This window comes from Eutrigla gurnardus (genome assembly GCF_963514095.1).
Source record: "Eutrigla gurnardus genome assembly, chromosome: 6".
NCBI classification, from domain to species: Eukaryota; Metazoa; Chordata; class Actinopteri; order Perciformes; family Triglidae; genus Eutrigla; species Eutrigla gurnardus.
This window is the reverse complement of record NC_139920.1, coordinates 8,255,078-8,268,258: the sequence shown is the minus strand read 5'-3', so window position 1 is coordinate 8,268,258 and position 13,181 is coordinate 8,255,078. Positions and strand designations below refer to the sequence as shown.

General features: G+C 39.9%; 1 protein-coding gene across 1 annotated transcript; it reads right to left on the bottom strand.

Moving 5' to 3' along the window:
- Nucleotides 1-2,259: 2,259 nt before the first annotated feature.
- On the bottom strand, nucleotides 2,260-12,561 carry LOC311014718 (GTP-binding protein Di-Ras1-like). Its single transcript, XM_084011486.1, has 4 exons — nucleotides 12,373-12,561; nucleotides 6,134-6,318; nucleotides 5,874-6,044; nucleotides 2,260-5,144 (listed from the first exon to the last, which is right to left on the bottom strand). The coding sequence occupies exons 1-4, from the start codon at nucleotides 12,512-12,514 to the stop codon at nucleotides 4,854-4,856; spliced, it is 789 nt and encodes a 262-aa protein (XP_083867612.1). The 5' UTR covers nucleotides 12,515-12,561; the 3' UTR covers nucleotides 2,260-4,853.
- Between the last annotated feature and the right edge of the window lie 620 nt (nucleotides 12,562-13,181).

Below are 13,181 nucleotides of genomic sequence, written 5' to 3'. Positions count from 1 at the left end.
CTGTTGAGCGGCAACACAGTTTGTAATGCTTCCTGTTTTGTTCTTAGCTCATCACATCCATCAATGATGGGACACAATGAGCAGTAATGTGACACATCAGCCTCCAGGTGGCAGCATATCTATTCTCTCAGTAATAATTTGGTTGAGTTAACAGCATCACTTCCAATGACAGGACCAGGATCAACATGTTTATCAGGAAGGCTGCTGATATATAAAGAGTTTTGATAGGACGAAGCCACTAAAACCAGACTTCAGTTAGATGTTTTTAGTTATTTAAAAACAGTTTTCAGTGCATGCAGAGAATAATGCTCAAAACTTGATGAAGTGAATGATGTAACGTTTGCTTCACATGTGGGTTACATTTGTGGCCTAATTATTACAGTGTATTCTCTCAGTGTTTTTATTCAGGGCTGCACTCATGTTTTGTTCTGAGTTGCTGTGTTTGTGCATCAAAACCATTTTCCCATCTTGGTATTAAATGTATTATATGCAGGAATAAAAAAAACCCAAAACAAAACAATTTATTCACTGATACAAAAGCGATCCCTCTCAATCATCTTATAGCCATAGATTGTATATGGACATAGTATGGTTTTGTAGCTTCAGGTTCAGCATTTCGACCATCGCGATCTTGGATTCAGCCCGTTGCCATCTTTGAATGTTTGCAACCAGTAAAGGAAGTGACCATATTCAGAATGTGGAGGAGCGACGGGTGGAACTGATAAACACAACCAGCAGAGCAGCACCCGATGGCCAGTAGAGAGAATGCAAGTTTAATGTTGGCAACAAGTTTTCATCAGCTGTGTGTTAAATAAACAAAGACTTAATGTACAACAGCGCTGCTTTTATTCAACCACTTTCGTCACATGAGAAGTTTCAATTTACCCTCAAAACAAATGTGAAGCCACAGAACACAGAGCGTCACTGGGACTGCAGACTCAACTGAAATCCTGTCAGTTGATCCACAAAATATTTGAGAAGGAAAGAAGATAAAACAACCTTCAGCCATGTTTCTCTGCTGTGGTACAGTGTTTCCCCTGGTGTGGTGGAGACTCACTAGACTGTCTGTTCAGCTTCATACTGCAGCTGCTGATGAATTATGATTCAAAATGTTTGTTCATCAGGTGATTGTTGCAGCAGGGCGGCTTATAGGCTCAATGGTCACGTCACGTTGCTGCAGTATCGGAGTATTATGAGAACATGAGTACCTGGTATCGGTGTATCCCTTAGTTGTTATTTTGGGCAGTTGAAACATTTTATGTTAGCCATTCCTGGTGTGGTGGGGGGTTCCCTATGGCACACCGCCGTTCCTATAACATTGTAGGGGAAACACTGTACTATAAACGTGATTGGTAGCATTTCTATTGGCTCTCAAAATGGTCAGTGGCTTGCAGCTAATAGTGCAACTAGAGAAAAAGTGCTGGCAAAGCTAACAGTAATTACCTGAAGGGGAGTCGTCAGCTGTAACCGCCGTATGAGAGCAGTGCAGAACGGCGAACCAATGGGGAACGCTCACATGCATCAACATGCAGTTAAACCATGCGCAATTATAACAGACACAGAAGGAGAATGACTCAGTCATTCTCTGCACAGGTTTACTCCATTATATCTTTAAATAGTAAATAGTTGTTTGCTGTTATATTAATGCTCTGAATGGCTAATTTAGCACCTTTGACCTTTGATGACATGTATCTGATGTTTTGGATTTTCAGAACACATTTTTGGAAAAAGGGTTTGGATTAAATATCCTCAAATTTGATTTATTTAAAGCAACAAGCCAAATACGTTTTATAAATGTGTTTTCTCCATGTGAATTGCAAACCTGTTGTAAATAAGCTTCAAATCATGTGTAGACATTGATTTTCAATGGTACACGGATGAAACACAGCTGTATGGTATTTGTTGATTGAAAAATTCATCCACATTTTTATCTTTTTCAGACTTGCAAATCACTTCACTCAATATATTCAAGACAAGCAACTAGCATCACACCAATCATTGCTTCCCTCTGCTTATGTGCAATTTAAATCACTTCTTAAAACTCACATTTATCATTTGTCTTTTTCTTCTTCTGATGGTATCTGTTGTTTAAATGAGGACTTTGTGATATTTTGGATTTGATCAAATTTTATTATCAATGTAAAGAACTTTTGTAACATTATTTTTGAAATGTATTCTATAAATAATTATGAAATTCTTTAAAAGATAAAATATATATATTTTTTGGTCAAGGTAACATGGAGCTTTAGATTAAAACCAACTTGATTTTTGTCAAGGAAATAAGAAAGAAGCCACTGATCCATCCACCCGACCACCTCCATTGGCATTTTAACCACTCGCATAACTCTTGCTGTTACTTCTAACAGAGCCTTGTTCAGTGCAGCACAGCCACTAACGGTACTTTAATGGCAACAAGCCCTGTTTAATGTTCAGGCATTTGTTTAATTTTTCTGGTGAAAATAGTTTGAACATGAAGAACCCCTAAAATAAATACTAAGTTCTACTGGGAGCAATGGTGTTTAAACCTCACATATGAAAATGACATGAACAAGGTAAGCTGGAACTTGAAGTTATTTATTTCCCTCTTGCAGCCCCAGTGCTCCCTACATACAGAGTATAGTCAGTTTTAATGTTGCTAAAGCTGGAGTGATGTAACGGGGAAGATGTGGTGACGTCAAAAAGCTTTTTACAGTGGAAAAAAAAAACACATGGAGCAGTTTTCAAAAGTGCATAAAATGTGATCAGCATGGACTCACTGACATGCAAACAATATAACAGATGTACTGCAGGATGAACGTGTGCTTATCGTCCTGTTGCTCTCTGACTTTTTTTTGTGGTGTTTTGTGCTTTGTAAAGTTTTAAGCTCACTTATGTTTGGAGAATACACCAAACTGTCAACTAAAGTGGTGGGAAAGGCATGTGTGACACGTGCGCTCATGTACAGTCCTCCCTCCTGCTACACAACTCAGAGGTGAAACCGTTATCCATCTGAAACATCTGATTCTGGAGATGATTCCCCAAATGTTGCACTGTTTCATATATACAGGTTGTACTGCTGCATGCTTCCACTGCTGCTCCGCCAGCAGCTACTTGTTTATGCCAATGGATGTTGTATCCAGTAAGTCTGACAGAGATGAAAACAAAGTGAAAAGCTAGTTTGTGCTTGTGGAAATCACTGAAGTCCTGGAGTTTCCTGGTGTTTTAAGAGCATCTGTTGTTTCTTTCAGCTCATCAGACCACCTGTAATGTGTTTATGTGGAAGATAAACATGGTTAGCTTGCATGTAGGCGTTCCGCTAATGACGGCAGGAAGCAGAGCCGACTCAGGAGGAAACATCCTGTTGTTTGCGGTCTCAACTCCAAAGAAAATATTCATAATGGCAATGACACTAGTCTTATTAGATTAAGGAAAACATCACTGTTTTGCAGTCTTACCTGTAGCTGCTTAATAGTTGCATTTATGATAAATATGCGGTGAAAAGTCATGAGGGAGCTAACCGGTCAAAATTAAACCAGTGCTACCCTCCTCCACTGGGGGCGAAGCTAAAGTGCCCTCTTTAGCAAGGTGATTAGGCTATGTGGCTAATATATTAGCATGCTAACATTTGGGAACTGCTTTCCCAAGAGATATAATGGTGTTGAGTTACTCAAACTGATTAGTTTCTCCTTGTTGTTGGCTTTGCTTTCTTTGGGTCCATGTTTGGGCCAAGCACTGATGACCATTTATTAAACCCCATCATAGGTTAGCAGTTATAACTATTACACAGCAGATTCTGGACTTTATTTTAGTCTTTCCAAAACCAAATTCACAAGAGTAAAAGTAGGAACTGATTATCTGCTCTACTTAAAGCTTGTGACATCCAGATAGCTAGTATTATTGTCTGCAGTAGTAATCTTACATTAATTCTGAGGACAAGAGTTATATATCTTTTATAAGATAAGAAAATCCTTTATTAGTCCTCCAGCAGGGAACTTTATTTTGTCAGAGCTTACGATAGAAAACGCCTCATTCAGGACTGGAACATCTAATGTGTGGGAGCCAGTCCATGATGCTTTAAGACTTTAGGATAACATTAGCAACTCGGTACTACTGGATTTATAATCCAGCAACCTGCTGATTACAGTTGGTTTTGTCAACCTCTGTCTGAAAACTGGGAACCATTGTTTCTAAAATATCTGATTGCAGAGCTCTGTCTGAACTGATGAAATAAAGCTAATATATAGGTTTATTGGGCTCAAATTTGGCAGTATCAGTTGGATCTTAAACACACCAAAGTAAGTACTGGTTGTGTTTGAGTCTCAGTTTTTAGAGCTTGACTATGATCTTTTTCTTACAACAATTTGTAATGCTCAGATCTTTTTCCTGCAAATGCTGCACAACAATTTCCCACTGCAGTAAATAAAGTTTTGTCTTATCTATCTTTTGCTTCTATAAATACAAGTTACATTCATGGCTTTGCTCAAGGTTAACAATAACATTTGTGGAGTGTTCCTCTTTTATAATATTAGTGTGATAGTTAATGGTGGTAGCAGTTTGAAGGGTCTTTATGACATATTTTTGTTTTTGTTTTCATATTTTTGGACCATAATCCAGTTCAGGGCCATGAGGAGCCCCGAGTCCCTGGTATAAATAAAGTTTTCATTATCAGTTGGTCTCATCATTTTGTTCCTCTGGGCTTCAGTGTTGAGACAGATGAAGGAGGAGAGTCACCAAAGAAGAAGACTTATCCTCCGTGATGCAGAGCTGGGGGAAAATGGGAGGAAGGGTGTCTATGGGAGTTTGTCCGTGGACTCCCCCTCCTGCCTCCTCAGCTATTTCCACATCTCTAGAGCGAGTACACCCCGCCACTCGCTCTACATGATGCTGCACTTCCCCTTCAACTTGTCGGCTCGCTTCTGTTTTCCCGAGCGCTTACCATCGATGCTCAGGCTCATGTCCCTCTTCTTCTCTAGGGACAGCAGCTCCTGAAACAGTTCCTTCACGTTGGAATTCGTCTTGGCCGACGTCTCCATGAAGGCACACTTCCAGGTGGCGGCCTGAGCCTCGGCCTCCTTCGTCTCCACCTCCCGCTGGGCTGTCTCGTCACTTTTGTTGCCCACAAGCATGATGGGAATGGACTCCACGGTACCTTTGATGGCCAGGACCTGGAGGGACACAAGATCAAGTCAACACAACCCTTCTGATAAACATTCATGATGCAGCTTTACAGCTTTCAAACTTCACATTTTGTAAAAATCTTCAAAAATTCAAACAAATGTAAGTGAAGAAAATATGCAACTTTGTTTTACTGGCGCTATTACAAGTAGACTATCTGTGTTCAAAATAGTACTAGTAAAAATACAAAAGTAGTAGCATCAATATAAAGTATAAGTCAAAGAATACTCATTATGCTATCTTATTTTAAATACCATTGGATATTTAAATATCATTGGATGTATTGGGTATTTTAAATATAATAATTGTAATTATGATAGAATAAAGCCTATCACTGGTATTAAAATAGAGAGGCTAAGTCCCGCCCCTTCCTGTGGACAGTGGTTGTTTAGCAGATAATACTATGTGTTTTTGACAAATATTGCCCTTTATTCCATACATGGTAGTTGGGTGCAGAGGTTGAAGTGACGGGACATTATCCATGAGCTTCTGATACTTTTAAGAGGTTCTGTTTGGATTCCACATTACATTTCCAACAATATACAAAAGCACATACTTCAGGGTTTCCTGCTGCAAATTGCCTGGAATAAAGACCGCCCCGCTAATGTCACAAGAAGTAATTACAGCTTCATGAAATCTATGCAACGTTGAGGGGCAAACACACAACAGTAACTGTTACAATTTAATGGTCATCTGGAAACTACATTTAAGATTGTGACCTGTTGGTATATGGGTTTCAGCTCCTCCAGTGACTGGCGGCTGGTGATGGAGAAGACCAGGATGAAGGCGTGGCCCTTGGAGATGGAAAGGCGCTGCATAGCAGGAAACTGGTGACTTCCTGTTGTGTCGGTGATCTCCAGCGTGCAGACACTTTTATCACAGCTGATCACCTGCAGAGAGAACGGGTACAGTTCATATTCAACAGGTCGTTATTACAAGAGCTTCGATGACACACCACAGTGTAGTTGTCAGGTCCCACCTGTCTGTATGTGTCCTCCACAGTGGGGATGTAGGTGTCTCTGAAGGTTCCTTTGACAAACCGAAGAACCAGCGAGCTCTTCCCCACGCCGCCGGCTCCGAACACCACCACCCGGTAGTCATTACTCTGCTCGGGCATTCTGGGAGTTGGAGTCTGCCTACTGCTCTGGATAGCTGACCTGTATGCTGAAGAGGAGAAATGAAAGAAAATAAAGTACACATAATTTAAGTGGTTTAGTCTATTGCATAAATTTATATCTTCTCCTTCTGTTCATACAGAGCAAGGCAGGACTGGTTTTATTCTGGGAGAGTCCTTCATGGATCAAACCTGCTTCTAGTGCAGTTCATATTTATTTAAGCAGCTAAACAAGTTTAGAATATGAAATAGTTTGTTGAAGATTATAAATAAATAAAACATTTTCAAAGGTAACTTTGCAGCTATATATATATATATATATATATTAGGGCTGTCAAAGTTAACGCGTCAAAGTTATATATATATATATATATATATATATATATATATATATATATATATATATATACACACACACACACCCTGCCTTTATATAGTGACATTTAAAATAACTTCATCTCTAAATGTATGTGTTTAGTGGTGCACACTAACTACAACAGGTCTCGATAAAAGGCTGATATAGCTGGACAAAACACATTGACTGATTGATTGATGTATGTCACAGTATTATTGGTTGAAATTGCTTGGTACTTTTTTGAATTTTGGTTATTGTTAAGTGGAGGCTCAATATGACCAGTTATGTGATCTGAAGGTTAAAATGGCATTTTTTCATTTAATTTCGATTTTTTTCTTGGGAGCAAAAATGATTTTGCGTCAGTTCAGCATGGCTTCTTTTCCTATTTTATATTGAGCTGAAAAAGTGTTAAATTTAAGCCAGGCATGTGAATGATGACTATGATAGGCCGTCTGTATATGATCCTCTGTGTGTTTCCTATAGCAGACAGTAAGTGATGAATAAATCCTGCCGTGATGAGCCCACGTCGCGTTGCAGCTGCAGCTCTGTGACATTTAAATCTTCAGCGAGTGAAACACGTGGACGTCTGATGAGCACCTGAACTCTCCGTGTGTTTACAGATAACGTGACGAATGGGAATTCATTCAAAAGATGGAGTGAAGGCCTCTGGGAGTTTCCCAGGATTCTGAGCTGTATCCCCTGCAGAATGGCAGACGAGCATCAATAACAAGTTTGCATCTCCTTCAAGAGAAGTGCTGATAAAAGCCAGAGAGGAGGAAATACCGCTGAGGAGTTTCAACATGACAGTGTGAGTTATACCATAACACACAAATTATTCTCATGCTCTCAAACAAACCATTTTTATCACTATTAATAAGAATTATCCAGAGGCCACATTTGGAGGCTGCACGCTTCACGGCGGCTGAGACAAGACCGTCTCATTTCAAAGATTAATTCAAATGCAGCCCAGAATTGCAGCCTTCTTTTCCTGGATTTGGAGGATCCAACTGATGGATCCTTCATGGCCAACCTTTCTCAAGATTCACTACAGCAGCCGGAGATGTGGCAAAAATACAGCAATGACGCCGGCAGTGAAGCATACCCTACATCATAATATAAAATAAAAAGAATATGATCTGGCCCCATTTTAAACATAATGTTAGTTACCTCTTCAATTCTATTCTTGCCAATTGAGGTAGTTGCTAGGCAACGGGAGTGTCAAAGGTGATACAAACATGAAATCCTCTGTACACCAGACTGAAGGCTCGGTTTGACCTTCGTGGTCTTCAAAGGACCCAGCTGACATGGTCCAGGTCCTTTGAAGACCGCGAAGGGCGAACCAAGTAGTCTCTGAAATGAGACTGTCTGGTCTACAGAGGCTTTCCTGTTAAGCATCACCTTTACCACTCCCGACGCCTAGCAACCAGCTGCAGTTGACAAGAAAGGTGTTACTGATGTTATCTGATTAAAATGGAGCCAGAGATCATATTTAATTCTTTTTATTTTATATTATGATGGAGGAGATGCTTCATGTATTCTGTCACATCTCCTGCTGCTGATCCGCACACAGATGCCATGTTGATTCAAATCCAGACGTCACCGGCACACAATGAATCATGGGCTGAAGGATCCATATGATGGCTGCATTTCTGGACTGCATTTGAAGGAGTCTTTGAAATGGGACCACCCTTGGCGTAGCTTCTGTGATGCATGCAGTGTTCAAATGCTGGCTTGGAACACTGCTAGGAACTTATGCAACCTATAGATATGTCTTCCTATGTCTTAGAGCTTTATTAAAATCTCAAATCGGCAATTCTGTCTGTGATTCGCAAGTTTTGATTTGATTGGACGGGGGTTTTACAGTCCTGCCATGGCCACAAATTACATTTTTTTTTAATTATTTTTACATCAAAGCATTTAATTCATTCATTGCTATCGGTATGTTATGAAAATTTCAAGTAATATAAGAAAAAGTGTTTTTGAATAGAATCACCTACTCAATCTTTAATGCTGCCAAAAACGACACTTGTCATCAGGCCTCACAGAAACCCGGCTTTCCCTGTAAAAGATCTGACTACTCCTTTGATAATCCCCCTCACAGTTGACAGCCTCCTACAGTTCACAGATCCAGACTGTGATCAACAGGAGATGCCATCACGACATTCTTCCTCCCACTGCTTCTTGTTGTATGAGCCAAGCTGACAGACTACAACCGCTATACAGCATGAGTGTCGAGTTCTGTAGACGTGCTGCTGTATGTATAACTTGATGATAGGATCAGGGATCTCTCCATTGGTCATATCCATCAATCCAATGATTTACGGAACAGTATAGTAACAGTAACAGTTAGTATACTTCAAACCATCCCAGACCTTTCAACCGGAACTGAACCCTTTTGACGAGAGGTGATGCATCTAAAGCGAGTCCAGCTGCCTTTGACTTTGAGATAACTCACTATACTTTCTTCCCTCAGGCTGCATGTGAAACTACGGTGTTTCTGGGGTTTGAATGACTTCAGATCAGCTGCTGCTGTTCTGAGCTGAACAAGCACTGACATCAGCGCTCCTTATCTCAACCACAAATTTAGACCGGTGACTAATCAGCAGCTCGTTAATCAGTCACACACGCATCCATTGTATTTCTCGATGTAACCATGGGTGCATCTGTCTGGTTGCCACGGCGATGGTGCTCGGAGGAGAGAGACAGACAGAGGAGATTTATGCATTCGCAGAGGAGTGCAAACATGTCATCACTGGCAGGGCTGTTGTCATGGTTACCTGCCTGCCCACATCATAGTACGTCACTTCCTGTGCGGAGGCGGGTGGCAGGGAAGACACCGCTGACTGAACCAGACGCATCAGAGCTACAGGAATAAATCTGCTCTCATTAAACAGAACAAAACTTTATAATTAAAAAGATTATCATAATATATTTCTTTTTTGAGGACTGAGATTAGCAAAGAAGTAGTTCAAAAAGGAAAGGCAATAAAAAATAAATACTAAATCTGCCAACACAAGACTAATAATCTGCAGTTGCAGTCACGACTCTATCAGGCAGTAATGTTCTTTAGTCACCAGGACTCTGAGCTGCTGGACGGATGAAAAAGTGACCAGCATCCTGAATGTTCTTTGTCTGAGTCCCAGTTCAAGAAGACACAATAACTCTGAGCTCAGCAACAATAAAACCATAGTTAAAGAGTTGTGAAGTGATTTTATCCCCATACTGCATTTCCATTTTAAAGTTTAGCTGAATTGAAAAATAACTTTTGAACCCTTAAGGATTATATTGTGCCCATATTTAACAATAAATGCCTAATAAATTGCAAAAGGTAATTTCTCTGTATGTTTAAATCCAAATCCAATATGTTTTTCTTCCTATAAACCAAAATATGACGCGTGCTTACATCAGCTAGTATCAACCAATTTCAACCAATAATATCATGACAGAGATGGAAATGGAGAATGTTGTCAGCTAATCTTTTGAATGATCAAATCAAATTCCTCCCAACGTTCTGTCCCGTCTGTCTTTCCTGTTCCACTCAGAAATACGTCACAACAAGGAAGATCGATAGTCTGGAGTTTCAGCTTCACTTTAAGTTTTTCTTTAAATAATCGGCACATTGTCACCTTTGTTCTACTTTTCTTTGGCAGACGTCTCTAAATTCTACAATGCACATGAAACTCGCTGCTTTGGACAAGAAACAAATCACAGGTAGCAAACTCAATAATCCTGTTATGGCGAAGGTATGACCCGCCCTACTGCCTCTGATTGGTGAGTACTTGTTGCTTGCTTGGCTGTATTGGTAAGGTTAAGGCATGAGGAGTGAGATTGATAAATTTAGAATAAGAATATCAGGGTAAGCCAATCAGAACCAGAGTCATGCCTTCACCATAGTAGGAAAAGAAAATTGCACCCCGGACGGAACCTTGTGGTCCTAAAAAATCACTATGCTAACTGAACTCCGGACATTAGTCTAACATTTTTAAATCAATAAATTTGTTTTTGTCACATTTCTCTTCATCATCTATGTACATACATGTTATTGTATGCCTACTATACAACCCCCACTTGCGTAGTATTGATTTAATTTGCAGCTAAGCTCCAAGAAAAGACAAATCGGCAGAGACAAACTGCCTGACCTGTATCTGAAAGTAAGGAAACCCTGTTGATATTTCTATAAACTAATGTTAACACACAGTGGTGGAAGAAGTACTATCTCTACTTAAGTAAAATTCAAAGTAGAAGTAAAAATACAAAAGTGTAACCATCAACTAATGAGGCTTCCAAAAGTAAAGCATTAAAAGCATCAAAATATAGCTCTTTTATCAAAAATAACAAATCCTAATTTCACCCCTGCTACTGTCTAAAATAAGAAGGTGTAAATTTCACAACATCAGACCGAAATGTCACACACTCACACGCTGAGAAGAGATAATAATATCTCTCTCACACACACACACACACACACACACACACACACACACACACACACACACACACACACACACACACACACACACACACACACATATCCAGTGTTTAGTCTCCAACACTGATAAAGACTGAATCCCTGGACGTGTGTGTGTGTGTGTGTGTGTGTGTGTGTGTGTGTGTGTGTGTGTGTGTGTGTGTGTGTGTGTGTGTGTGTGTGTGGGGGGCGGTGTGTGTGTGTGTGTGTGGGGCGGTGTGCGTGCGAGCATGTGAGTGAGCTGCAGTTTCACACCTTTGGTTCGACTCCTCACATTATTCTCACTTACAGTTTCTACTGAACATTTACAAGTTTAATATTCTCCTCTTCATGTACTGCAGCTTCAATCGCATCTCCAAAAAACATATAAAGCTATCATTATTCTTAATACTATTATATTTACAGTATAAATATGTTCGAATGTAATATAATCATGATTAATCAATAATAAATGGGTCTTAACATGCTGACATCAAAAGGGAAATGAGTGTTTCCTAATAGTGTTTCTGATAGTAAGTACTAATAGTATAAGCAATACCAGTGGTACTTTTAGTTATAAATTGGCTAGTAGTACTAACAGTAGTAGTAATTGATGTAATCAAAACTAAAATGTCTTCTTAACTTCAAAGACAGAGCTGAAAATCTTGCTCCACATTATTTAATGTTCTCACGTTTTATACTATAATACTAATACTATATTCATATATAGCTGCAGTTTACTCTAATATTAATATTATTACTTAATGCACCAGTAACAATAATCCAATAACAATATAATTGGCCGTTTAGCTGCATGATGTTTTCAGTTTTGATACTTGAACTAGTCTACATGTTTCATGTATTACATGTTTGTAGTATTTCTACTGATTATATTTGACAGCAGTAAAAGGCTGTCTGCTCTCTGTCGTCACAAGCATACTTATACGCTGCAACACGCACACACACGCGCGAGCGCGCGCGCACACACACACACACACACACACACACACACACACACACACACACACACACACACACACACACACACACACACACACACTCAGCTGACCTGCTGCTTTGTTCTCAGTTTCAATCAGCTGCAGGGTCTCATTATCTCCTCACATCATGTTAATCAGTCTGACTCCCATCAATAGGAAGGACCGGTCGGGCACGCGCACGGCCGGACGCGCGCGCTCAGTAGTTTGAAAGAACGTACACACATGCACGCACACACACACGCGCGCACACGCTCACACACGCACGGTCCGCTCTCCGCTGTCGTTGTGATGTGTGCGGACTCACCGCGTCTCCTCAGGCGGGTCCTCGGTCTCTCTGTGTCCGCGGTTTGTCTACTCTGGAGCGGCCGTGAGCATGCTGAACCATCCGCTCTCTGACTCACAGCATCAGCATCATCAGCATCATCAGACCTGCTGCTGATCGGCATACATCAGCCCTCCTCTTCCTCCTCCCTCCATCACCATCACCTCCTTCCTCCGCTCAGCCGGCAAAAACAGGAAGCAAGACGCTTCCGCTTGGGCTTTTTCGTTTGATTTTCAGATTAAAAGCCTGAATTTTTTCGTCCCGAAAAGCTCAAACATTGGGGAAAAAATGGAATCCAAACAACTGTATCAGTCATGATTAAAATAATAATAATAATAATAATAATAATAATAATAATAATAATAATAATAATAATAATAAAAAAAACATAAAACATAAAAACCCAGCCATATAAGAGACCAGGTCTGGTTGTAATAGTTAAATAAATGTCACAATAAATTACCAATACATCTAAAAGGGAAATAAAACGTACTTTTAATTTTATTTTGAAGGCTGTAACTGCCGAGTGGAAGTCTATTTTTCAGCTCGCACCTTGACATGTCATCCTCCAAAGTAAAAATAAATGTTCCCACACACCTCCACCTCCATCAGCGTCATTCACACGTCATAAACAGAAAAAAATAGAATGGAGTGGAAAAATACAAAAGATGACATTTAAATCCAATTAAATTACAGTGGTGATGATGATGCTTAGTTTTATGTTCAATAAATGCATGATAATGAAAATAATAGACCATTTGATGTATAAAATAACAGTTCATGTTTATTTC

What these genes read in the sequence shown, in the direction of transcription:
- LOC311014718 (XM_084011486.1), bottom strand. Translation starts at nt 12,514, where the DNA reads ATGCCGATCAGCAGCAGGTCTGATGATGCTGATGATGCTGATGCTGTG. An exon ending in TGGAGGACACATACAGACAG is followed by an intron (nt 6,045 to 6,133) that starts GTGGGACCTGAC and finishes TTCTCTCTGCAG; the next exon opens with GTGATCAGCTGTGATAAAAG. An exon ending in TGAAACCCATATACCAACAG is followed by an intron (nt 5,145 to 5,873) that starts GTCACAATCTTA and finishes GTGTCCCTCCAG; the next exon opens with GTCCTGGCCATCAAAGGTAC.